The sequence below is a fragment of the Haemaphysalis longicornis genome, unplaced genomic scaffold (assembly GCF_048455015.1).
Source record: "Haemaphysalis longicornis isolate Haplotype H1 unplaced genomic scaffold, Haemaphysalis longicornis Haplotype H1 scaffold_5, whole genome shotgun sequence".
Taxonomy (NCBI): Eukaryota; Metazoa; Arthropoda; class Arachnida; order Ixodida; family Ixodidae; genus Haemaphysalis; species Haemaphysalis longicornis.
The window spans coordinates 39,223,690-39,251,039 of NW_027526385.1; the positions used below are offsets into that span (position 1 = coordinate 39,223,690).

The following is a 27,350-nucleotide window of genomic DNA, read 5'->3' on the forward strand; positions in this document are numbered from 1 at the left end:
GCTAAATATATCTACTTAGGCCAAGTTGTGACCCCGGATCCCAACCATGATGCAGAGATAATAAGAAGGATAAGAATGGGGTGGAGTGCATTCGGCAGGCATTATCAGATAATTAATGGCAGCCTACCATTGTCCCTGAAGAAGAAAGTGTATGACAGCTGCATCCTGTACTCACCTACGGGACAGAAACTTGGAGGCTCACTAAGAAGGTTCAACTTAAATTGAGGATGACTCGGCGAGTAATGGACGGAAGATGATAGGTGTAACATTAAGGGACAAGACGAGAGCGGAGTGGGTCAGGGAACAAACGCGTGTTAAGGACATATTAGTAGCAATTAAGAAGAAGAAATGGACGTGCGCAGGGCATGTAATGCGAAGGCAAGATAGCCGATGGTCTTTAAGGGTAACAGAGTGGATCCCTAGAGAAGGCAAGTGTGGCAGGGGGCGGCAGAAAGTTAGATGGGCAGACGAGATCAAGAAGTTTGCGGGGATAAATTGGTGGCAGTTTGCACAGGACCGGGATAATTGGAGATTAATGGGAGAGGCCTTTGTCCTGCAGTGGGCGTAGATAGGCTGATGACGATGCTGGTGATGATGCTGATGATGAAGAAGGTGAAAATGACGTCGCGGCCAAATGGGAGCTAATGAAAGGCCCGTGATCTTCTGTCATCGTCAATGGCTAATCCGCCTAAGTGGGCACGCCAGCATGTCTATATTGACCCCTAAATTGTAGTTACCGTGGTGTTGGGTCTAACTGCAGGCCAGTAAGCAACGTTCAACTCATTGTATGTCGAGATGCCTGCGCTGGTTGACGATGTTTTTATGTCGAAGGCCTCAACGCATTTACTATAGGTTTACCTTCAATCAGCCATAGGCACGCTGCGCCGCACAGAGGCCGCTGTGAACGCAGCACTTTCCCTGCTAAAGTTGTCTGCAGCGCACGCTAGGACATCCATAAAAGAGCGGCGATTTCTCGAGCAGTTATCACCCACTGCCTGGAGCATGCAGTGCCAACAATCTATGGGGTTGACACTGAGACACGGTGTAAAGAGAGACGGCCGTGATGAATGCATCGGTTCCTCCTTGCCATTTGTATTATCTGCAATCTGACTGGTCGGATACAATAGCAGCGACTGACGTATTTTCGCCTGCGCCACTTAGGGCCGTATTCTGAGTCCCTCCTCCACTCCATTTGCTCCCTCCACTCGGCTGAGGGGAGGACTCCGCAATGCTTATGCATGGGGAGATCGATTTAAAGTATTTCCTCCCCTGGAGGCTCGAGTGGGGGAAGGATTCAGAATGCCAGGGTTAATCTGTTCGTTCTTCCCAGCCTTGTTATCATGGCGTCACCTTAGATGCCTTCTTTGCTTGGGCGGCCGTGCGTGACTAGCGATAATCCCGGCTGTTGGTGTCTGGCACACAGCGCCGGCACTTGCGTAATATGAATGCTACGAAGCGAGCCCGTGATACGCGTGGCATCTTTCCTACAAGAAATGACCCCCCGAACCACCAGGATATAGAAAACGGTGCTGCTGCTTGCGAGGCAAGCATCAGCGCAACGTGCCTATAGCTATGGAATAGTAATGGCGTCTGGTACGCGAGTCGCATTGCGGAGTCTCGCGCGCATCTTTCGAATACTGCTTCCAACGAGGACTTATCCTTCCAATAAGGACTGCTTCTGCAGAAGTGCAGCTTGCTGGGCCTGTTGGTGCATTCTGACGTTTTGGAAAAAAAAACAGCGAAAAGACACGAAGACGCGAGGCAAAGAAAGGACAACGCACTCACTGGACTAGCAGCTGAACGTATATTTGAAGAATGGTATACATCCTACGATCAACCAACCACCACGCATGCGCAAAGCATTTTAGCTCGAAAACACTCAGTGCGATGTCCTAATCAACGCAGTTAAATATTCCTTGCAAGGTGCTTCTGCACCTTGCAAGGGCTATATATGGTTCCAGCAAATGCAGCGCCCAAAATTAGCGTTGTTGCCCCTTGTCCTCAATCTTCCTCCCGGCTTGTCGTGCTATCCTTGCTTCTCTTGACCTCATTCCCCAATTTACTCACGGAACACTTCGTTCTCAGCGGGATCGCGTAGGGCTAAAAGCGTCATGCGGCCCCGAACAATGGTTTGCTTGTTCCTCGGCTGCGGAATCGGTACATTATATTCAACGGCGATGAAGTACAGTCAAACCTCGTTATGCACCCGCCGCGGTGGCTGAGTGGCAAAGGCGTTGTGCTACTGAGCATGAGGACACGGGTTCGATTCCCGGCCATGGCGGCCGCTTTTCTGATGGAGGCGAAGAGCAAAAAATTACACCATCTTCCCGTAGGGGAACCCTCAGTAGTATGCGAAGCAGCCATGGGGTCGACTGAAGTTCCCATTAGTTTCCAGTTCGTCGTTTCCGTTGACGTTCACCTTCGCGGGCCTTCGTTGTATCAGTAGCTTCATGACGTAGTTTGAATGAGTGAAGGACATAAGGCGCGTTCGTAGCACATGCTCCCGTCTCGGTTTGTAGCGCAGTGGGAAGAGCGCCATGTACCTCCCGTTGCAGCCAGAGAGTCGTGAGATCGAAACCGGGCGCCGCCTAACTATTTCTTTTTTATAGTGGACTGCGCTGACGTCAGGCCAAACGCTGACGGGGCTGAAGAGACGCGCATGCGCAGTAGAGTGCGGACGGCGGACAACGACAACGAGGGAGGGAGGGACACAGCCCCGAGCATGAGATGCTTCGCATCTAAAACGCCCATGTGTATGTACGAGATGTCGGTGCACGTGAAAGATACCCAGGTGTGTTCAAAATTAATCCGGAGCCCTCCACTACGGCGCGCCTCATCGCCTGCGCTGCGTAGGCGCGTTAAACCCTACAATCAATCAATCAATCAATCAAACCTCGTTACAACGAACTAGTATCGGGGCAGTAAATTCCGCTCTTCGTTGTTACAGTACAGGCAAATTCGACTCTAACAAATCGACAATCTGGCTCACGAAAAAATCCTACATAATAAACGCATTATTGTAAGCTTCGAACCCGCTATTCACGAGGTAATCCTTAGCTGTCTCCTTTTTGGCATTTAAAGCTAAATGGGCCCGAACACGGCAAAGTGAAATTACTCCAGCACAAAGTACGTCTGATAAAACAGGCCTTCGTTCTCTTTTATTTGAAGAAGGATGTGGTCTTCGCCTGGCGGCTATTCACAGCACTGCCGGATGAAGTTTTACAGGGTGTTCAAGTAGGAAAGTGCCTTTTCTACTTTTGTATTTTTACAAGCTGTCATATTCTATTTTTTATGTTTTGCTTTTGTAAACTAGCTATCACGTTTAAAGCCTCGCGTGAACAAAATATTTCTTCGTTGTAGCCGATATCGCGCGCGGCTCTGGCGCTTTTGGTTTCGTTATAAAAAGAATAAGTGTCACTGAAATAAAGGGTGACCAACCAAAGTTCGTATTTAGTTCGCTATAGCCGATAATTTGACATATCAGTGTTCGTTATAAGGAGGTTAAACTGTATACCAAAACACCCCCGGGGTACGAGATTTCGGCGGAGGTGCATGGTCTTAATTAATTCGCAGCCCTCCGATACTGCTGCACGCCGGGTTGATACATAAATTTTGTTGTTCTTAACGTCAATCAGTGACATTTATTCAAGGCTGAGGAGAAAAAAATCGTTGTGTTGGCTGCACATTAGTCGAGAGTGAGGAATAATCTGCGAGGCTGGTATACTTATGTAGCAGTGCTGCTTTAATTCAGCCAGGCAGCTCCACCGAAAATGTTAAAAACAATATATTTCGTTTCACGCGCTGAAGTATACGGCCGGGGTATAAAAGGTGCCGCAGTGGAGGACTGCGGACTGTTTATGACCACCTGGGGATCTTTAAAAGAGCCATGAGGAGGAAATAAAACTTCGTTTAATTTGAAAGAACTATGATTCAGTATTTCACTCAGCTCCATTACAGCCACAAAAGATGTTTTTTTAACAAGAAAAAGCAAGAAGTATTTAAAAACTTTCAAATTTTGCGCCACAGTGACGTCTTATGAGCAAGAATGACGTCACACGGGCCAACAATAAAACATAATTTTCAGTGCGTTAACTGCACGTTAGCATTCAAGTGATGCGGTCAAATGGAACTAGAGGTCCCATTACAAACGTCCCGTCATGTATCGTCGCGACAGGTCAGTTAGGCGGCCGCCAATCGCACAAACAAGGTTCCGTGACGTCGTAGAAAAGTTGCGGGAAATTGGCTAGGGGGTCGCGACTGCTTCACACGTTTTATTTAATATCTCCGTTATTTGTTCGAAGATTGCGATGATATTGGTATCATTGTTTACGGGACTAAGCAGTCTTTCTAATAAACCCAACTTGTTTTTTGTCTTCATGGCTCCTTTAAAGCGCGCTGAAATCTCGACACAATGGCGTTTTCGTTTTCCGGAAACTAAATTTAAAGGTCGGGGTGGTCGGGATCGAACCGCGTCTTTCTTCCACTGAAACGTCGTGGCGGGTAGCTCAAGCTACCATCCTTTCCTTTTGCAATAAATTTTATGACATAGCATCAAGATAACTATTATTGTTCAGCCGGGAAAACACCCGAATGAATATCGTCTTTTCAAGATCACTCCTTTAGTTTGGCAGGATCGCCATGAAAAGTTGATAAATACGCCTTATCTTACCCATTATCATTCTCAAGTAATACCAGTATACGTTGAATGCAGTTTAATGCGTTTAATACAGGATCTCGTAATCTGGCATCACAAGAAGATAATTACGCCTAATCTTAGCCATTATCACTCGCGAGTAATCCCAGTATACGTTTCATGCGGTTTAAATGCCCCGCAGCAAAATGGCGCATAAAAATACAGATATCGTAGTAGGTTTAATAGCTTTAATCGAAAACTCGAAAGCACCTCATGTGCTGTCGTTACCTTTTTGAGTTTTCGCCAAGGCATATCAAGGGGCGAGGTAATACTGGTATTATCGCCACAGCGTAACAAGCACTTTCGTTAGGGTGACCTTGAGTGCGCCGTGTGCGAAGGAAACCGGCATTGCGAGCCACTGATAGTGATTCACGCTGTAATCGTTTGATAGATAGATAGATAGATAGAAACTTTATTGTTCATGGGATGGTGGGGCGAATCAGCCGCCTCGGTCCAGGCAGCCGCTGAGGGCCCTGATGATGTGGGCCGCCAGTTCCCGTTGCTGTTGGAGACTCGCCGCAACAGCCAGCCACTCTCCGGTGTAATTGTGTGGTTGGGTAGGGTTGTAGGGGCACTCCCACAGAATGTGGTCCTGGGTAGGGGGAATAAGGCAGTGGGGACAGAGTGGGACAGGGGTGTCTGGCGTCCGTTGGAACAGATGGAGACGAGTGGGTGTGTGTAGTGTATATGTTTGCGCCTGCCGAATGACTACTTGCTCGCGACGGGTAAGCCCGGAATGGAGAAGAGGGAACGTGCGGCGTATGCTTAGAATGTCTTCTAAGGTGGGGAGCGGAGGTGGAGGACAAGGATTTGTGTCGCGAGCGTCGACAGGGGCCCGGAGGAGAGCTTCGCGGGCAAGCTGATAAGCGCGTTCGTTCCCTGCGACGCCTGCGTGACCAGGGATCCAGTGCACGTGAAAAGACCCTTTAACGTTGTTGAAGAGGGACAGTGAGGAGGGGAACACAAGACCTTGAGCCAGGTGGTAGCATGCAGACTTCGAATCCGTGTAGATGTTGGTCGTGCGGACTGGGGATGTGTTGTCAGCAGCGGCAAAAGCGATAGCGAGAAGTTCGGCTTCTTCTGGGGAGGTGCAGCGTCGAGTGATGGAGTAGTGAGTACCCTCTGAAGTGATGAAGGCGACCGCACCGAGGTTATCTTCAAATGCCGCATCTGTGAATACGTGGCGGCTGTCGGTATCACGGTTTACTTTCTTGGCGTAGTATGCGGCACGAATAAGACGGCGTTTGGGATTGCGTTCCTTGTCCATGTGGCGGGGAATAGGTGCTACGGTAATATGTTGGAGTATTTTGCTGTCTAGGGGAGTTGTTTGAGGTCGAGGAGGACGGGACGGGTATCCTAATGTGCGTAAGATATGAAGGCCTGTTGCAGTTTCGGAGAGGCGTTGACGTTGGTGGCTGCGGTGGATGTCAATTATGTCAGTAACCGTCGGGAGAACACCAAGTTCCGCAAGTCGGGTGGTGCTAGTGGTAATAGGAAGACCCAGAGAAATTTTTGTCGCTTTGCGGATTAGGGCGTCAAGTTTCCCTTCCAAGGTGCGCGTTAGGACGACGTACGGCGCTTGATAGCGAATTCGGGAGAGGATAAGAGCATCACGGAGTTGAAGAAGGTCCTGTTCTTTGAGCCCCCTGGAGCGTGTAGTGACACGGCGCATCATGTTAAGAATGGGTTCGGCTTGACGGAGAATGTGCTGCACAGCCAAACCTCCTCCTCCATCAGATTGCATGTGAAGGCCAAGAACTTTCAAAGTTTTTTGTGGGTAGATGGTGTTGTCATGGTGATGAAGGACAACTTGAGGTGGTTTCCAATTACGAGAGTGCACAAGCAGCAATGAAGTTTTCTCAGCCGAGCAAGCTAGACCGATACTGTGAGCTGCTTGATCAACGGCTCTGAGGGCGTCTTGAAGGGTGTCTTGAATGAATCCCGGACTGCCGCGTTTGATCCAGATAGTAATGTCGTCGGCATACAGAGAGTACTGAATTTCGGGGAAAGATTGTAGAGCACGGTGGATACGGCGCATGGCGAGGTTAAATAATGTAGGAGAGAGGACCGCACCCTGAGGAATGCCTCTCTGAGGGTGAGGTACCGCGTCAAGCTTGTGGTCGCCAATTTGTATGGTAAGGGTGCGAGATTGAAGAAAGTCCCGGACGTAACTATACATGTTCGAGCCGCAATTTGTCTCTGCTAGTTCTGACAGCATAGCGTCGTGATCCACGTAGTCAAATGCCTTCATTAGGTCTATAGCGAGGATGGCTTTCAGCTGGGCTGAGCTGGGAGACTGAAGGACGTCCTCGTATATGCGAAGCAGTGTGTCTTGAGTAGATAGCTGTGAGCGATATCCAATCATAGAGTGAGGGAGTGCTTGGGTATCCTCTAGATGTTGCTGAAGGCGATTTAGGGCCATACGCTCCATAACTTTGCCAACGTGAGAGGTCAGTGTTATTGGACGGAGATTAGGGAGATCTAGAGGTTTACCGGGCTTCGGGATGAAGATCATGTGGCCCTTCTTCCATAAGTTGCAGAGTGGTATTTGTCCTGTCCAAACGAGGTTGATGGCATGTAAGAGATGGTGTTGGTCAGCATCTGACATATTCCGAAGTAGGGCGGTAGTTACAGAGTCGGGACCAGGAGATTTGCTGCCTCTACACATACGGAGGGCGATGCGAAGCTCAGCCAAGGTGAATTCCTCATCAAGTTCGGGGTTCGGAGAGCCATTATACTCAGAATACTGAGGTTGACACAAAGAAGGGATATAAAGTTTCTTCATGGTGTCCAGTAGAGTGGCTGGGTCTTTGTGTTGAGCGGTGAGGCGATTGATCTTCTGGGTGGTCATAATCTTTGTGGAGTCGGGATTTATTAAAGCTTTGAGTATACGCCACGTCTTGCTAGTGCTCAGGGTGTTCTGAAGTTCATCACACATGGTATTCCAGTGTTCCCTGCGGAGGTCGTTGGAGTATTCGTGAATGTGCTGGTTGAGTCGATTGATTCGGGCGCGGAGTCTACGGTTTGTTTTGCAGCGAGTCCACCGCTTCACGAGAGAAGCGCGGGCTTCCCAACAGTGTGACAGGTGTGCATCTATGTGAGGAGTGACCTCGTTCGTGGCAAGAACCTTGGTATGCTTATCAAGAGCATGCATAAGTTGCTGGGTCCAGGTAGGTACGTCTGTGAAAGGGGGGTCGCAGCGCTGTTGTCGATATTTGTGCCAATCGGTGATGCGAACAGATTTCCACTTGATTCGTTTTGGAGATGCGGAGACCGTGAGGCGTAAGATGGCATGGTCACTGCTCATATATTCTTGAGTATGTTCCCATCGTAGAAGGAGAGCTCGAGTAGCGAAAGTGAGGTCGGGGTTGGTATTGCGTTCCACGGAGTTGCCCATACGTGTGTATTCTTGTACGTCGTTATGTAGTGTGTACCCAGCTTCTTGCGCAGCACAATGCACCCGACGGCCTTTCCTGCATTCCCTGATATAGCCCCAGGCAGAATGTGGGGCGTTGAAGTCGCCGGCCAGGATATGCTGAAGACGGGTTTTGGTTCGACAAGGATGGAACAGTTCTTCAAGCTCCGGTAGAGTATTGCGCGGGGGACTGTAAACGTTGGTAATGAGCAGAGGGCCGCGCTTAAGAGGAATTGAAACAGTGAGGCTATTGGCGGTGTCATGTTCAAGAGAAGCCGTGAGGGTGGAGTGGACCAGCGTGGCAAGGCAGGGACTTTGCTGAAACGTGACATATCCAGGTAGCGTAGGATTTAGTCCTGTCTCTTGGAGGAGGAGGATGTCTGGTAGCTGTGGTTGTGACTGAAGCCAAATGAGGAAGGCATTACGCTTGTTCTTGAAACCATGACAGTTCCATTGAATTATGAGTACGTGATCTGCCATGCTTATTCCGCGAGAGGTGACGGTGCTGGAGGGAGGGGATAAGTGGACTGCAGTTGAGTGATAAAGCTGGAGAAGAGAGATTGAAAGTGTTTACTCTGCTCTTCAAAGCGCATATTGAGCTCACTAGAAAAGTGGGCAACGTGGTCAGTGTATTCTTGATGTTTCTGCTGGAAAAGGGCTTGCTGCTCGTGTATGAGAGAAAGTTGGTGAGTCAACTGCTGCTGGAGATGGGATATTGCCGCATCAAACTTCTGGGCGTATTCTTCAATACGATGGGAGAGAGAGGTGTAGAGGTCGTCTGGTGGAAGGGTCACTGGGGCGGACGGTGAGCCCTCCGAAGAGCGGCTGCGTTTGGATGCCGGAGTCGAAGCCGGGGGAAGGGTAGCGTTAGGCGGAGGGGGAGGAGGAGACTGTGGGGAGAGAGGAGCATTGGTCATGTCTACGTTGGGTGGGGGAGGGGGACGAGGCTCAGTGGCTTGTGGGGCAGGAGGTTGTTTGTGGAGGATATCTCGGTAGGTCAGTGCAGGAGATTTTCGAGCGTGTTCAGGTGTGTGGGAGAGTGGCTGGCTTACCTGGGCAGCTTGATTACGGCTGTGGTGGACCGCAGGGCCGTCGTTCGAAGGGTTTGCAGGAAGACGTGCAGACGAGCTAGCGGAGCGGCGAGAGGGCATGGTGAACCGGGTGCGACTGCGGCTGCGTGACTTGCGCGGTACCGTAGAGGTAGTGGCTGCTACTTCAGCTGCCACTGCAGCTGCGCGCTGAGCGACACGTTTGTTGTACGCTGTCTGGCGAACGGCTGCATCCGCGGCTTGCCTGTCAGAACATGTGGCGTCGTCAGCGCGATGGGGACCCCCGCAGCGGAGGCAGACCGGATCTGCTGAGCAGGTGTGGCTAGCGTCTTCGGGCAGTACTTGGCCGCAGGTCGGACAGCGGGGTTTGTAAGTGCAGACGTCAGCACGATGGCCTATTTGCTGGCAGCGGTGGCAGTATTGGGCTTTGGGACGATGAGGGCGGCAGCGAAAGATGCCACCAGCATAGCAGATCTCACGGGGGATGTGTGTACCTTCGAAGGTGATTATGGCCGTGGCCGTGCGGCCCATCATTCGTGCAGCTAAGATCTTGGTGCCTTGTAGAAGCGTCGACATGTGGCGCATAAGATGGTCGGGGCTTGTGCCCGCTGGAATGTTGTGCACAACGCCTTTACAGGTGTTCGATGGAGTGGTGGGGTAAATGGTGACGTGACAAGAACGGTCTTCGAGGTCAATGCTGGATATTAGCTGAAGTTGTTTGCTGATTTCAGAGTCCAAGCACAGCAGAAACGCAAGGTTTTTGACATTGTCGACACGAACCATGAACTTGGCAGCTTCGGCGGGAGTAAGGGACGCCTTATTGCGGAGCACTGCATGGAGGGTGCATGGGTCGTACTTGGAGAGGTTGAGATAGTCACCAGGGCGTAAGACAAGAGTGGCTTGCAACTGAGGAGCGGGGCTCGCAGAGTGTCGGACAGGGTGGTTCCAGCCGTCTTTGTCTTGAACGTATTTGGGAGCCATGTCGGAGGAAGCGAGGGGCTGGCCAGTAGCCGGTCGAACGGCGCGCCGCTGGAGGCGAGCTGTAGTAGGCTTAGCGGACGCGCCTCAGTTGAGTGCGGGCATAAGAGTCCATCAGATGGTCGAAAGCTCACCAAAATTGTTCAGGACATTCCGGAGATGTTCCTGGAGCACGCAACAACCTTGGGCTGGTGTAGAAGAAAATTAACTGGGTTAAACTCGCCGAGAATGACGGAACCGATGCGGTGGCTCGCTGTCCGAGAGAACGTCCTGTAATCGTTTGAGCATCTGCTAGGCTCTTACAACATGCGCATTGCGAAAACGGTACACCACGTACACATATATGAGCGCAGCTGGCCAGCTCCCAGACGACGAGGCCCTTTACTCTGGTGATTACGTCACGTGGTAATAATTCGCTGGCGCAAACACTCTTGCGCAGTTTTGTGTCCGGAGTGTTTCAACACCTCGCTACCCCAGTCCCAACACCGAGCCACTGCATATGCATGGAGTTAAGGGCGTTGGATTAATGTTCCTTGAAGAATTGGTCCCAAAGCCGAGATAGGAAAAAAATTAGAGCCGTTCCACTCAATGTGAAAGCTGCTGGAAGTGCAGAGCAGTGATTCGCCATAAGGGGCTGTAGCGCCGTTATCCGCTCACTGCTAACACCCAACGCATTTCAAATTTCCCGCCTTCGCAGGGCTCGCGCGCCCCCTGCCTGAAACTGAGCCAGCGGGAGTTCTTTTCTTTTAGTGCTTGCTTTTACTCCCGCACGTGCCGGCGTTGCACCGCCACTTTTTTTCGCTTACGATCGTAAAAACCAACCCAACCAGCGTTCCGAACTAAATGAGCGCTAGCGCAGCCGATTAATTACGTATATTTTGCCCTAAATGTACCTACAGTTTTCTTTGCGCTAAACAACGGGGAGATGTATGACACGCGCCAACGGTTAATTAACGAGTTTCGAACGCTTATGACTATATAAACACCTTAGCTTTTGAAGCCTCTGCATAGAGAAATAAAAAATTTCTTTCTCTATGGCATATGGCCTCTGGGTTACGCTGCGACGACAGCCGCTACGACGGAACGCCGTGTGGCTCTACTTGGGTCTAGCGGCGACAAGGCGAGCCCTTGAATTGCTCTGCACTTAAAATCATGAGCCCCCACTCTGTGGGTGTGTATGACCAGCGAAGCTTTTGATCCCATGGTGTAGATGTATGTGCCAGAGGATTCAGGTGGGCGTTATGAGCAGATCTCATTTTTCTTGAGCGTTGACGGCGGTTATCCCTAAGAAAGGCGCATACATACACGCACACATTTATTTTAATTGTACTGACCTTGAATATGGTGGCTAGTAATCATAACAAAGCCATCTTCAAATGCATGTCCAAGTCATACGGCATAAACGCTCGAGGTACAAATCATGCTTTGAACGGCGTACGACGTTGACGCCGCGATGTTCGTTTTCCAAAACCCGGCGCTTCAAATACACGTGACTTCTTGCTCTCGGACAGACAAAATACGTGAAACCTGAACCTTAGCCACACAAGCTTCACTTAAAAGCATCCCGTTGAAATATCTGCTTATGTCGGAACTTCCATGGGGTAATTTTTTGAACAGGGATATATGTTGGTTTCATGCCATTATTTTGACCGCACATACGTGTTCGGCCAGGCACATTCCCGTGCTCAGGCTGAGCCCCGAAACATCCGGCACTCCTTCCGTAGTGCCCTCGTTATGCTTCACTATCGCCAAGGTCGAACGCGTGCATCTGAATAATGCATTCCTACTATCGCGTACGTCCCTGTCACCACAAGACAAAATTTTAAAAATGGCTGCGGCTTAGCTCAGCTAATCTTGGACATGCAAAAAAAATTACGCCCACCTCCCCTCGAAGGAATCCTGGTGCGATGCGACGCTGAGGGGATTCAAGCGCAAGCGGAGAGCAACCGTCGACCGAAAGGCCACCGGAGAGCGGCACACCGATTATATGCGCAGCGCGCCCGAAGGACAGGAGACCTCGGAGAGAGAGAGTGCCGCGGCTATGACGCAACACAATCCACTTTAATCCAATCCATTCCAAATCCAATCCAAGTGAAGCCAATCCAATCCAATCGAATCCAATCCAATGCCCCTCGCGAGAGAGTGTTCGCTATCGGAGAGGAGAGGGGGAGAGTGGCTGCGGACAACAACAACGGACGCACGCGGGCAACAACGGACGCACGCAGGAAGGACAGGGCCGCCGACAAGAGATGCTTTGAGCGTCGCATCTAAAAGCTTGGCTTAGTCTGGTTGAGTCTTGTTTTCACTTGGTTGGTTAACCTTTGATTTAGCTGTATTGCCGACCACGTCTCAAAGCCATTCGGTTCCGTGCAACGCTCACAGAAGGGGGTCGGGAGAACGCTGCGTTCATTCATGGCGAACGCGCCGTTCCTTATCGCCCGGCGCGAGGCGAGTCACGTTGCCCGAAACGACCCATCGCTGCATGCATGGGAGGCTGCGGGGGTGATTGGCTGCCTCAGGCGCAGCGGCGGTGGCGACCGCAGGCGCGAACAGCGGGCCCGGCGAATCACACGATGAGCTTCAAGGGGTGTGTCGCCGGGGGTGTGTCTGCCGTCAAAAGGTGACCTTGCGCATCCTCCATGAAGTCGCGGGACGAAAGTAGTAAATCTTTGCTTTAAAACGGAAGGGAGGGGGGGGGGGGTGGTGCGAAACTGGCGGGGGCTCTGGGCGACCGCGTGGGGTGTTGGCGAATACGGGTGAGAGCAAAATCTTCCTCATATGTGCGGTTTCTTTTAGTCGATTACGCCGACTCGCATGGGTGCGCCTTTACAAAGAGGCGTTCCACGTCGTTCTTGCGCAAGCTGTAGTTGGGTCACGCGCAACTGGAGGTTCGTGTCACGGCGAAGCCGTGTTTAATTTTAGGAGAGAGCTGACGGAACTCCACCTCTTAACGCTGTCATATGTTGCGGACTACGTACGCGAACGCCTATACGTTTCCAGAGAGGCTGCAGCGCAGAAACTGGCAGGATATGTGTAGCGCAGAAGGATATGTGACGCCTTCAGGCACATTAGACGCGCAATAATTCGATATCTGTTTATACGGAACACCAAATAGTTGGTGAAGTTTCAACGGTCCTTATGCAGGTGCGCAATGGAAAGAAAAATATGCAGAGAGGAATTGCGTCCGGCTAATTATCTTTCTTCTCAAAACGTTTATATTTCATTCTCTGAAATTATTTTGTCACTTTGTTCATAATCTTGCTATTTTTCGTGCTGTTCTTTAGTTTGAAGCAATCACCCGTCTTTACCCCCTTTGAGGGGTATGTTCCATTGCCACTACGCCGTCTTCTTTTTTTTTTTTTAGATCTTATCGTGCGTTTGCCTTTTGGCATGAATCTAAGCCGGCATAATGTTCGCGAAGCATGCTGACAGCGATAGATTATGCACCTGTACAATATAAAACGCAAGTATGTAGTAAATGACGGACGTACATGCCACGCCATGGAGTGAATTCAGTAAGTGGCCAATAATGTAATGACACATGAGCTGGTTAGCGTGAGTCCAGTTTGCTCGCATTCCGCTGTCTCTGTGACTTCTCGCAATGATCATCTACGCGGATCCCGGTTTCACGAATCGCAGTCGTCTCGCAGCCTTGTTTTATCGGGCCAAATACACCATCCAGAAAGAATTCGACGGGGTAAGCACGCTCCAGCAAGCTCCGTGTTCATATTGTTATCCACGTGATCACCAGACTTAAGATTCAAGTGAGGAAAACGTCGTAACTGAATGGGGTCATTATGACGACTTTTTGGCCGGCTGGTCGAGACTGTAAAAGGGCTGTACGTTGTAAAAAAGGGGCAAACATGACATTGTGTGAAGTGAAAAGACGAGCGGAATGCTTCGGTGGACAGCCTTCGCGAGTGTATTTCGTTCTTAGCAGCTGTGTTTCCCGCCACGTTAGAAGAAATGGCGAAATGGTTTCGGAGTCCAAATTCACGAACTTAGCATTCTACTTTGCACAAATTAGATGCACAGAACCTAGTGCACGAACATTCCTCGAAACGAAAATGGAAGTGTGGGCAGCCAAAGGTCTAGCCAACCTAAGCCAAGACCGGCCATTTGCAGCCGCTTTGCGCGGTTTGCTGTTTGCAATCCTCCCTGTTCTGTGTGTTTGCCGCGCGCGCATGTCACTTTGTCTCGCGTCCGTGGTTCCGAGCCGGTGCTCGGGGTCCAAATGCCACCTTCAGAACCCGTGAATGGCAACTTGCGACATCGTAGCGCCGGCGGAAGCGAGGGTCAAAAAGACCGGACAGGAAGTCAGCAGCCGCACGCCGAAGAAAATAAGCCGCAGGGAAACTTCTCTTTATGGGGCGCTCTGCCGGTGGGTACCTACCTCTCGCGTTTACAAGCCGGCGAGCTTTGCTGAACACGTTATCTTTAAAATGACGCGCAGCGCTTTCGGGTTCCGTGATTGCTGTTGCTGGGTGTCTTCTTTTTGTCATTTTTGAACTGGGCAGAAGTGCTTCAAAGCAGCTTCGCATTTAATTTAGTCTGCATCTATTCTCACGGCAGCCGTGAGAATTACATTCAGTGATTTCTCGTCAGAAATGCTGATAGCAGAAGGCGGTGGGTTTAAAGGGGGCTTGAGCTGTCGCATTGCCACTACATCAAGGCGTTCTTACAAGATCGGAAGGCCAAGCTCTCTATAGGGGGACTCGAGTCAGATCTAATTGAGCTGGGATCGCGGGGTACACCCCAGGGTGCAGTTCTCTCCCCTTTGCTCTTCAACTTGGCGATGAAGGATCTGCCGCCCAGACTGAACCGGGTGCCAGGAATTTGTCACGCACTGTACGCGGACGACGTCACCATATGGTCAAATCAAGGAACTAGGGCCGACATAGAGGACAGCTTCCAACGAGCGATAGAAATCGTGCAGACCTTCACCCGGTCCCGTGGCCTGGAGTGTGCACCGGATAAGTCGGAACTACTGGTGGTGCAGCCCAAGAAGCCCAAATACCCGAAACAAGACCCGATCAAGCTGCACGTGGATTTCATGCCAATCCCTGCCAGGCAGGGGATCCGTGTCCTCGGCGTGCACTTTTCCAACATGGCACACAATACCACAGCGGTAAGTTGCCTGATAGCGGCGGCCAACCAGGTAGCCAGAATGATCAAGCGAGTGACCTCCAAAAACCACGGAATGAAGGAGACTGAAACCACTAAGCTGGTACAGGCCTTTGTGGTCTCTAGATACACATACGTCGCTCCTTTTCTGAACCTCAAACCCAGAGAGGAGGACAGACTAGACCGGGCTCTTCGCAAGTGTGTCAAACTATCTTTGGGCCTCCCAGTATCTACGTCCAATGAGCGCCTAATGGCTCTGGGGGTCCATAACACCACAAAAGAGCTCATAGATGCTCAGAGAATAGCGCAACAGGTGCGCCTCACGAGGACAAAAACAGGCAGAGCCATCCTAAATAGACTGGACATAACCCCTCCGACCACGGTGCAGGATCGATTCGGCATCCCTCGAGAAATAAGAGAACGCATTCACATCCATCCCCTCCCCAGACACATGCACCCGGGACACGATCAAGGACGCAGAACACTCCGGACCCAATACCTCTCCAAAACGTGGGACTCCCACCCTGCTACAATCTACGTGGACGGTGCCGGCCCCACCAATGGGGTGACCACAGCAGCAGCCTGCTCGTCCAGTGGTAACCCCATTGCAATGGCATCCATCAAAACGACGGATCCGACCCGCGTGGAAGAGGTCGCCATCGCCCTGGCCATCTCTGCCCATCCTCGCGCCATTATACTAACCGATTCCCAAGAGGCTGCCGAAATTTCCTCCGAGGCAGGATATGTCGCCAGGCCCTTCGCATAATTACGAATCAGCCGCCTGAAGGGGCACAGATCATATGGTTCCCGGGTCATCAGGGACAGACCGGGGGGAATGTCGCCGCGCACGCGTTAGCCCGCGATTCCTTATTCCGGGCGTTCAATCCCGCTGGTTGCTCCCCAGGCAAGGGAGCCAGCCGATCACCTTCACCCCCTTCACTGCGTACCGCCTACAGGGAGATACTGCTTGAACAGAGGCTCGGCAGGAGGAGATTTCCAGCCCCTCATCCCTCGCTCACAAGAATGGAGGAGGTGTTACTCCGACAACTTCACACAAACACATGTCCAATTCCCACAACCCTACACAAATACTATCCGGACATCTACCCAACACCACAGTGCCCGCACTGCGACCAGACGGGAGATTTACTCCACACGATGTGGCACTGCACACAAAACCCCAACATGAAGAACATCACACCGAACAACAGATCCACAACACAATGGGAGGCCACCCTGCTCAACCCGCATCCAGCTTGCCAGAAATGGCTTGCGGACCGGGCTGAGAGAGCTACTCGTCGACCATTGGCAGCCCCGGATTAGCGGGCCCGACCATGGCTCTGTGCAAATAAAGTTTTTTCTCTCTCTCTCTGCCAAAAAATGTGATCATGCTTCGACCCTTAGCGATGTATTTGCTAGTTCATTTGAAAAAAAGAAAATATTATAGCGGTTCAGACTTCCTGATAGGTGAGACGAATACTTTTCATAGCCGTACTCGACGTGATGTCACTTCTAATTGCGCACTGCCCGACAACAAACCAGGGGGCGGAATTCTCAGCTTTGTCTATTTCATGCGTTTTGAAGTGTCCATTTCGAGAGGGCCCTGATTGGCTGAAAGCAGGCGACTCAGATGTGGCGTAGTGCCAGCAACGCATGTCATTGGTCAGAAGCCTCGCTAGTGCAACTACGTCACGACTGAAGTGGACATTTTCGAAGCGGGCGCAACTCAGTATTGAGTCCAAGTTGATGTGTAATGTATTCATAACGATTGATTGATTGTGGGGTTTAACGCGCCGACGCAACGAAGGCGATGAGGCGCGCCGTAGTGGAGGGCTCCGGATTAATTTCGACCACCTGGGGATCTTTATCGTGCGCCGAAATCTCGTACACACGGGCGTTTTTGCTTTTCGCCTCCATCAGAAAAGCGGCCGCCGCGGCCGGGAATCGAACCCGCGACCTCGTGCTCAGCAGCGCAACGCCTTAGCCACTGAGCCACCGCGGCGGGTTGTATTCATAACGATCTGGGGCGGTATTCTCGTGTTTTTCCGTTTTGCGTCCGTTTTATTGTGACGTACTTCCATCTGTAGGCAGGCTTTGGGTTGACTTTTGCCCAACTGTTCTTTTAAACACATTTTAAACGACTACCTATTTTAAACTATCTTTTATGTGTTTATTGTTCCGCCAGCGAAACAACATCAAAACGACGAAAAATCGTCTGCTCCAAATCGTCTGCTCCGAGAAGCTGCGGCTCATAGCTCTGCCGTGCAGGCACAGCATCACATCCGGGTGCTCGCCTTTAGCCAATGAGGTCTTTCTCAAAACGGGCACTTTTGAAACGGACAAAACATGAGAATACCGCCCCTGAACCATGTCAGGTTGCAAGCACACTGACATGGTGACAGCAAGTCTGTTTTCGCGCAATTACATTGCCTCTCGCTCGTTTGCAGCAGGAGAGCATACCAGTGTCTGACTGCGAACATCTCGCCAGATTGACACAAAAAAAATGGTTTAATGTTGCTGCATGGAAACTTGGCTTGGGACTTAGCAGAGTGATGTAGCATTGCTAATAATTTCACATTTGACATGACGCCTGTGTCCAGAAGCTTTTCGGCAGCGTCAGGCTGCTTTGGTACTCGTTCAATGGTTTCCGTCCTCACATATTTAAAGCAATCAGGAATGCCGCATCATGGACTGCCTTGGTGTCTGCCTGAAAGTGAACAGTAGTACAACCAAAAGTTTACCGCGAACTTCCACTCATATTGGAAATGTGCATGTTCTGGCACTGGGACCTGGCCTCCCCATTGGATGAATTTTTTTTAGCTCGTCGCTAAACGTTTAGCTACGGTTAGCTATAATAACTTACATTGACTATTCTGAATGTATTTTCAGGCAAAGTCTATTAACCAAGCGATCTCCTCGCGCAAAAATTATGAAAATCCGTTCACTATCACTGAAACTACGTGCGATGAGAAATCGCGCATAATTGTTCCCTCTCAACTCGACCGCGGACAACGCAACGAAAGCTGCGCACTCTCTCCCAGAGATGGGGGCGGCTCGTGGCATTCTCTTCGGGGGCCATCGCTATATCACAGGCTGGGGAGTTTTCTCCGCAACGTGGATGGTTCTATTTCCGGTCAGATGCCACAAAAAAAGCAGGCATGGCTGCCTGCTCGCAAGAGCGCGCGCGCTCGGGCTGGTAGGGCGTTTTTGAAGCAATAAACGTATGTTGTCGAGTGATCTTGTTGAAAGAGCAGTACTGAGTTTGTCACTCAAACTCCACGGGCACTCAAAAGCACAAAAGAAACGCCAAAACTGTGCATACGGGTTCAGGGCTAGATGAGGTTGGTACACAGTTCCAATGACAGCGCATCGTTGCATGGAATGCGAGAAATAAGAAGTTGACCAGCGACAGCCAATACGACAGCCATGGCCACAATGACGTCGTTTAGGCCATGCCAGGGATGCATAAGGAGGAAAATTGAAGAGAGCGCTGTCGGTTTTTTCGTGCCTTCACAGCGATTTGTGCACCCACCGCTTCACTTGCAAGTGCAAACACGATTTGGCAGGCAAATCAAAATTTTAACCTAAATTCATTAATTTCTCAGTGAACACGACATCATTTGCTGCCTGACAAGCGCTGGGGGCACTATAAAACACGAACTCTTTCAGTTAAAACAAACTTGTATTTTTTCTGTTAAACGCACTTCGCTTTGACCTTTGGGTGATCCGTTCCCTCTCTGTGGTCGATTTATTACAGCTTGTAGCGCTCGTCATCGTCATCTCCGTCATCGTTTTTGTGCTGCTTCGGGGCCAGACGCCGCCGCCAGCCTGTTACCCCGAATCGCGTGAGGAGACCTGTTACGAGGGCAAGAAAGACGCTTACCGGCTGTATGGCACCAAGACCGACTACCGGGTACTCGTCAGCATGTACGAGCTTGACAAGCAGAAGGAATACGTCGTACCAGGTGAGCATTGTGTGAAATGTTGGGAGCCCTACCACTTAGAAGAGAAACAAACTAGCATTGCCACCTTTTCCCGAAAAAAAAAAGGCCCTTCTAGAAGTGGGGGGAATGGAGGAGCGTGGTCCATCCATAGTAGCTTGAATACGGGTTGAAAAAAAGACGGTATGTTTTTTTACGTGCAGTGCCATCAACTGGAGCGCTTTCCCAGAGAGAAATCAGCCTAACGCTTGTACCGGAAGTGACTGACATTTTGGTGTTACTATGAATGCGCTCCACTGAAAAGTGACCGCACATACTTCATCCATTCAAAGCTCTTCGTTGCATCTGAATCCACCAAACGAACATTAAAAGGTATGCAATCAGAAAATGTATTTGCTATTAATATATGCATACACACGCACTACTATGCAATACACCAACAACGCCAAACCACAAAAGGTAAAATTCTATGCGCAACTTGAATGTATGTTTAGAATTCGACTTAGAATTGCTTGTTTTTTCTTGGCAGTGTTTGTGTTGTTCCCCTTTGGTCCCCCTCCATCTCGGGGGAGCCCGCTTGTCGACGTATTTCTTCACCTCGCATGCCTTCGCGCAGCTTGTCGACTCGTATTTATTGTCCTAGTTGCTGAATTGACGCTTATAAAATGACGCCCCCAAAATAATCACGGCACGGTGGCTAAAAAACCAGTCAATGGCGGCCGGTTTTAGGCACAGACTGGCGACTGGCCCGGTGTCTAAAAAAAAACTGGTCGGGCTGGTCAAAAACCGGGCAGGTGGCGACCCTACAACAAACTCAGAGAGTTGGTATTGGTTCATAGCGGAAAACTGCACACAGACAGACACACACTCCACAAAAGAAAACGGACGACGCGACTGCAACTTCTACAAGCTCACCAAGTTGATATTGGTTCATTGTAAAAAACTGCAAAAACAGACGCATTTCAGAAAAGGAAACGGACGACACAAATGCAGTGTTGTCTTCCTTTTTTCAACTGCGTAGGGCACTGTACGGTTTTATCCGAAAACCCTTCTCTGGTCTGTTACTAGGTTGTAGCTTGGGGCTGTCTGCAACCTAGTAGAAAGTGTAGATAGGTGCTGTATCACTCGCTGTAACTGTTGCACTTGATGTCAAGTTTTTAATGGTCACAACGTCGAAGTATTATTGTGTAACTAACTTGGCAAGTCTTTCGCATACTGTGTATTAAATGTTTTAATTATGAGGGTCATCTGTTGAGCCCAGGAGGTGCAGTCGATAGCAGAGTTTGGAATGGTCTCAGTTGACCTGGGATTGGTTGATAAATCATAAGTACTATCGCACTTAAGTAACTTGGTGGATCTTTTGCATACTGGGCATAAAATTAGTTAAGAGGGTTATCAGTTGAGCCCAGAAAGGTTTGCGAAGTCTAACTGGGGTGGGTGGTGAATCATTGCACTTAATTAAAGGGGCCATGCAGACAAAATAGAAGATTATTTTATTCAAAAGATTTTGTGTTTTATAGTGCCCCCAGCGATTGCCCAGCAGCAAATGATGCCGTATTCACTGAGAAATTAATCAGTTTAGGTTAAAATTTTGATTCTCCCACTGAATCACGTGCTTTCGTGACGTATGCAATGAAGTCGTAACGGCGCGTATTCAATCGAAGTTCGAGTTTGTCATTCGGCTCTGCAGCCTTGCCATCAAATTTCCCTGATGGCGCTAGCATACTCAGCCACGGACCGTTGTCCGCCGCTGCTTTGTTTTTGACCGTATTTACACCTGGCTTGTTTTTGTTGCGGTAGAAAGTAATCGTTTCATGAAACATGCGGTATGCTTGACAAACAGGTTCACAGGGTCAGGATTGGCGTAACTTACACCAATCGGCCAGTGTCGTATAACACAACTCCAAAGCAGCGGACTGCTCTGCAGCTAAAACAGGCATGGTGCGCCCAGTACCAGCAGTAGCGCGCATCGGTACTTCTATGTTTACGTGTATTTTCGTAACTTTCATTGTTTTCCGCACCATTCTGACTTGGGTAAAATGGGTATGCGTTACATTTAGGTGCAAATAACTCGTTCGGCAAGCTTAATAAGCTCAGCCTAATTTGCGTTTGCTTTTGCCGCGACCTCAGCCAGTCGCAGAGCTGGTGCGCATGACATCATAGGTTCTGTTTCGGGAAATGAGCTATTGTGTCGCACTGCCATTCCCTTTTTTTTCCTCATTATGTAGCTTATTTGAGCGAAGTGTGCGTTAAAAGTGGTGTCAGTATGATTCTAACGAGGCAACCTTTCGAATGAACCAAACTTGTGTTTTGTCTTCATGGCTCCTTTAAATAACATAGCGGTGTTTTTGCGTACTGTGCATCAGATGTGTGTAGAGGGTTATCAGGTAACACAATCAGATAGTAGAAAGTTGTCAGTCATTGTGCCCACAAGAGTACAAAACTTCACAGAACTGTAGTGCCTTCTCTGAACAATATAGCAGATGTTTTGCATGCGGAGATAAAGTGTTATGCTCGAGACGGTGCCATCTGAATTTCTTAATGAAGTTTTGCTCGCCCTCTTTAAAACCCTCTCTGTAATTAAGTGAACTGGTCAAAAACATTAATTGTGGAGGAGTTTAAGTGAGTTCTCAATAGACTTCATGTATTGTGTCGGATGCTAGTAATGTAGAATTGTGGGTAGTCGCTAAGGCAGTTGAAGACTGGAAACCATGGCATGGTCTCACAATGCTAGAAAGATGAGTGGTCTTAGGGGAGATGGAGATGTAAAAGATGCGTTTGTTAAAGAGAAAGCCTTTTGTGTCTTATCAGATGTGAAAAGGGACTGTTGTTTTCAATACGAATGGTACCAAAATGGCGACCACTGTAAAGAGAAAATGAACTGGGTTCGTGTGGAGTTTGAACTTGGTTCACCAGAGCTGCTGAGGTGAACATTTGAGGGGGGGGGCATGTTAGTTGAACAGGTGTCATTCTGCCGGTCGGGGTAATTTATGCCAAAAGACAAATGAAAGGGAATAAAGCAAAGCAAACACAATCTAATGGAAAACAAGTCTTAGCTAGTCGCTAGGAATTCGTGTTCAAACCACGTAAGCAGCCTTAAAGGGACCCTGCAACACTCTTTGAGCAGTGCAAGCAAACCTGCGCAACGTTTAGATTACACTGCCAGCAATACCTGAGCCAAATACTACACGTGCACGTGAAGCCGTGAGCGCGCAAGTCGCTGTGAGAGACGCGAAAAGAGTAACCGTGCTCTCTTCAATTTTCCTCATTATGCACCCCTGGCATGGTTGAAATGACGTCATTGCGGCCATGGCTGTGCTGTTGGCTTTCTGTCGCTGGTCAACTTCGCGGCTCATTTCTCGCATTTCCGCTGTCGTTGGCACTGTGTACCAACCTCATCTAGACCTGAACCTGTATGCACAGTTTTGGCGTTTCTTTTGTGTTTCGAGTGCGCGGAGTTTGTGTGACGAACTCAACTCTCCCCTTTCAACAAGACCACTCGACAACAAACGTTTATTGCTTCAAAAACGCCCTACCAGCGTGAGTGTGCGCTTGCGAGCAGACAGCCATGCCTGCTTTGTTGTGGCGCCAGACCGGAAATAGACCCCTCCACATTGCGGAGAAAAGAAGAAACCTCCCCGGCCTGTCATATATCAAAGGCCACCGAAAAGAATGCTGCGAGCCACCCCCCTCTTTCGTCACGCACAGGTTTCATCGCGTTATCCGTGGTTGAGTTGAGAGGAAACAGTGATGCGTGATTTCTCATCACGCGTTGTTTCAGTGATAGTGAACGTATTTTCATAATTCTTGCGGGAGGAGATTGCTGAGACAATAGACTTTGCCCCAAGAAACATTCCGAGTAGTCGATGGGAAGTGCTGCAGGGTCCTTTTAAGTGCCTCGTTTAATTGTTTGAGAGCGAGGTTAGCCGGTGAGGCGCTGCGAGCATGCTTGGAGTTTGTCATCTTGCGTAATTTGGTTGTAGCTTTAGCTGAAGTGTGGCCTCCCCAGTTGCACTGGATAGGACGTGATATACTGCATTTACTAGCGTAATGATCGCACTTGCATAACAATCGGACCCCTGAAGTTTGTCATCACACTACTTTTTTTTATTTCCCGTACAATGATCGCACCCTGAACCTGCCACAGCAATATGTTGTATGTGTGCCAAGTCTAGCGGATGATGGTCATGCTTACCTATGTTTCCTCCTCTTCCCAAGCGGACCTGGCTACGTTTTTGCTGCAGACTTTTCGATATTAGCGATATCTGCTAGCATGAATTGCATTATTGCTGCAGAAGAAACTCTCACTAAATGCACATAATGTACTCGCAAGACAAAGAAAAAAGGCGCTCAGCTTGCTGCGTCGGCAGCCGTGTCTGTTTTGATGTCCCGCGCTGTGACAGCAACAGCCACTTATTGGTCAACCTGTTCTCACCTCGCCAGAAAGTTGTTCCGGTGCGTTCCATAATTCATGAAAGCAATGCATTTTGTGTCACTTTGCAGCAGGGCTGGCGGTAGTCCATGGAGTGTTCGTTATGCTTTTATTTATCATGTGTATTATGTTCATGGGACCTATCGTAAAAATTCTGACCTGCAACCTTGCGTTTTCTGCGCTGAAACATTTTTCGCGAAAAATTTACCTCGCGTAATGAACGCACCCCTAAATTTGCATAATATTTTTGGAAAAGAAACTGCGATCATTACGCGAGTAAATACGGTACGTGTTGCATCTGTGAGGGAAGCGGAGATAACGTGTCTGTGACGCTTCTCGCCCCCAGACTGCACTCCGCAAGGCCTGTTCCTGTTCAACCGACACACGACACGCTACCCCGACAAAGACGACATCGAGAAGATGGTGGAGGCCATGCCTCGGCTCCAGAGCAACATACAGGCGGCCGCCAAGAATGGAATGGGTAAGCTCGGTGGTTCGTTAGGCCGGTCATTTGTGTTGAAAGAGGGGTACAAAGAAATCATGCACCCCTCTGTCCTCGTTGGTTCGACTGTGCTGGTTTGAAACAAAACACGCACTAGAAAGGACACATACACTTGACGTATAGACTGTGCATATTTCTAGTACGTATTTCTAGTACGTATTTTGTTTTAAACCAGCACAGTCGAACGAACGATGTATAGCCAACTAGCCCGCCGCGAGGCACTGCCCCTCTGTCTAACGACGACTATGGTTGAACGTGAAGCTTTCTTTTGATGGATGCGAAACTTTCTTGTGATGTGATGGGATTGGTCACAGCGTGGCCTGTCCCACACAAGTGGGTATGTGCTACTCCGGAGGTATGCACCACTCTTCAAGAATACCCACAGCAACTCTCGGGGAGGCACTCCGTAGGCCTAGCGTTTGGGTTTGAGGTGTACGGCACGAATCGGTACCTACTGCTTGGCGTTCGCTTTGACCATGTCAAAATGGAGCAATCGGATAGACGCCGGCTTTATAACTCAAGGAATCCAGGCTCGATTCTGGCCACGGGAAGCGTTTTTAGGGGCGAAGCACCTTAAGGCCGAGGCTTGTCCGGCGTTTGGCATCTGTGCTGGGCACAGCACCGTGTAAATCGAAACATCTGGGAACAAAAGGTTCACAGAAGGTAACAAGAACAAAATAAAAGGTTCACAAAAGGTTAGAGAGAGAGGGAGAGGGGGGAGAGGGAGAGGGGGAGAGATGCACAGCACCATGGAAATCGCAACATCTGTGAACACAAGGTTCACAAAAAGTTAGAGAGAGGGGGAGAGGGGAGAGAGTGCTCCTGGAAAGCCGTGCTGCACATGTGCGAGGAGCATTGGATTGGATTGGATTGAATTGGATTTGGATTGGATTGCATTGGATTAAATTGAATGGTATTGGATTGGATTGGAAATCGTTGTAGCAACAGTAAGCACTCTCACGGGTGATTTATGGTAACAACGATCCCCAGTGCTTCACCCACTCGTCATGATTTACTTCGTGGAGATGCGTGAATATTTTTTTTCTTTCACTTCGCCCACAATGATTCATCATCATGGTCAGAGAAAGTGGGCTTTCCTGCAGGGCGTATTGGCATACAAGGATGTCAGTGAGGACATTAAAGCTTCACCTTGGAAAAGTCCTTCAGTGATCATTCAACTTGCACGAAGCAGGGCTGGCAAGGCTATTTTGGTGTCGTGAAATATGCTCAGGTGTCAGTGTGCATCACCCAATCTGGGAAAAGGATTTATCTGTAGTTGAATGACAAGAAGAAGAAAATAACTATTTCCACAAGGATTCCCTAGTCCGGAGCTCCTGCAATTTTTCTTCTCTAGGTGTTTGAAATGAGCAATACTTTTGTGATTGGCTTTGTATATGTAGATGTATTTAGATGTCTATCTGTATTTGTATAACTGCTGCGTGCTAAATGTTGTGTAAATGAAAGTGACTAAGGCTCTGTAGTCATGGTTTATTTAGTTTGCATATTTTTGAAGTGGTAGTTTTTTTTGTCTCAATAACAGGTTCTACTGCAGTAAAACCTTGCTACAAGAGGCGTTCAGGGGACCCGGGAAACACGTCTCTTGTAACCAAGGTCTCTTGTATGGATGTTGCTAACATGGCGAACTTAGGAAAGCCCACCAAATCATTTTCATTTCAAGTGTCCCTTATAACCCAGTGTCTGTTGTAACGAGGTATTACTGTACTAAAATTAGTTCACTGCTATTAATGTTTTACGCTACTATATTGGTGTGCTCTTATGTGTGTGCATTATATTTTGGTATATTTATTGTGGTTCTTGTTCTGTGACCTCGTACTGTATACTTTTTAATCGTTCTCCCCAAGTGATGTCTAGGGACCAAAATGAAGCCAAAGCCACATGCTTTTTTTTTAATGTGGATATGAAGGAGTGTTAGAGGTGACCCATAGTTTTGTTTGTTTTTGTTTGTTTTTCCAGTTCACCTGTGCAAGAGCGACTTGGATGCACTCTCAAATTGGACGCTGCGGTTCAAGCCAGACGACGACAATCACGTCACGCCTTCGGGTCAGAATGTCTCGTACGACCAAGGTGAGGGGGTTGTGAGCACCAATGTTTAGTGTCATTGCGGCAAATGTGGCAAAAGTCACTACTGTATTTTTGCGTGTATAAACCGCTCCAAAAATGCGAAAATTTCAGTGGCAAAGTAGTGGTGCAGATAATACTACGCAGGGTTTCTCCTTTATGGCAGCTTCACGGCAATGCGCGTTGTGCCGTGAAGATGACCTTGCGTACAACAGTGAGGACTGTGGCTTAAGTGATCGCTCTAGCGAGAGCTGTCACGCTGACTGAATTGTGACTTTCGCCTTGCAGTCAGTGTATTCTACTTGCTAAATATACGCCTCGAGCGCGGCCTGTAGGGGCGCCACTGAAATCCCCCTAGCGGCCCGTTTCGAAAGCAGGCGTGGGAGTCCGCGTCCCGCTCCCCAGTGCCGCCGCTGCTTTTGCGGCACTTCACGAATGAGATTTACCGTTTGTGGGCATTTTAAATCCATGTTTGTGTGGAGCAGTCACTCTGTTCGCCAATGAGGTGTGTTTACGAGAGTGTAAATGTTTCTGACGCGATCGTAGTGTGGTATTTTCGGTCTGTATAAGCGCCAGGTGTGTGTCACAGGCCAGCGTCGTGGAACCGGCGTATGATGGAGCCGATTGTAGTTACACTGACCTGAATTTACTAGCCGTGTCTCTGTAACCACCGGTTCCTCAGATGTTCATGCTACGGCTATACACTACGATTTAAATCGGTTTTGTGCGCTTACATAATCAGCGGAGCACCCATACCTGACAGCACACCAGTTACGTTTGCCAATATTATACCTCAGATATTGATCACCACCATTTACAAGCCAGTCTGTGTTAATTTCGGGAATATTCAATAAAAGTAGGATGGACAATGCATAGGGGATCAACACACGACAGAGTCGTCTTGTCGTGAGGTGAGCGCCCGCAAACATTTATCTGCTACATATACCCTCTGCGAGCAGCGCGGAGACGGGCTTACAATATAATCCGCGTCCACGACTAAATGCTTCTTCGAAATATCGTCATATGGCACAGGGAGCCTGCAGAATAAACCAGCAACTGAAATCAGAGGGCCTTATCACATACCACATTCTTCCAACGACACATTTCATCGCTTGTTGAACAGCCTACCCTGTATAC

At 49.3% G+C, this 27,350-nt stretch overlaps 1 protein-coding gene across 4 annotated transcripts in view; it reads left to right on the forward strand.

Moving 5' to 3' along the window:
- LOC144138073 (multiple inositol polyphosphate phosphatase 1-like) overlaps positions 1-27,350 on the forward strand; it is a 69,710-nt gene that overhangs the window by 19,518 nt on the left and 22,842 nt on the right. The window contains exons 1-4 of one of the 4 annotated variants that reach the window (XM_077670160.1): positions 13,676-13,832; positions 19,017-19,224; positions 23,979-24,125; positions 26,109-26,219. In XM_077670160.1, the coding sequence (XP_077526286.1) occupies positions 13,737-13,832; positions 19,017-19,224; positions 23,979-24,125; positions 26,109-26,219 (562 nt within the window). In that variant the 5' untranslated portion in view covers positions 13,676-13,736. Of the gene's footprint in view, positions 1-13,675; positions 13,833-14,249; positions 14,517-19,016; positions 19,225-23,978; positions 24,126-26,108; positions 26,220-27,350 lie in introns of those variants that run through there. The other 3 variants (XM_077670158.1, XM_077670159.1, XM_077670161.1) reach the window with 3 other exon arrangements.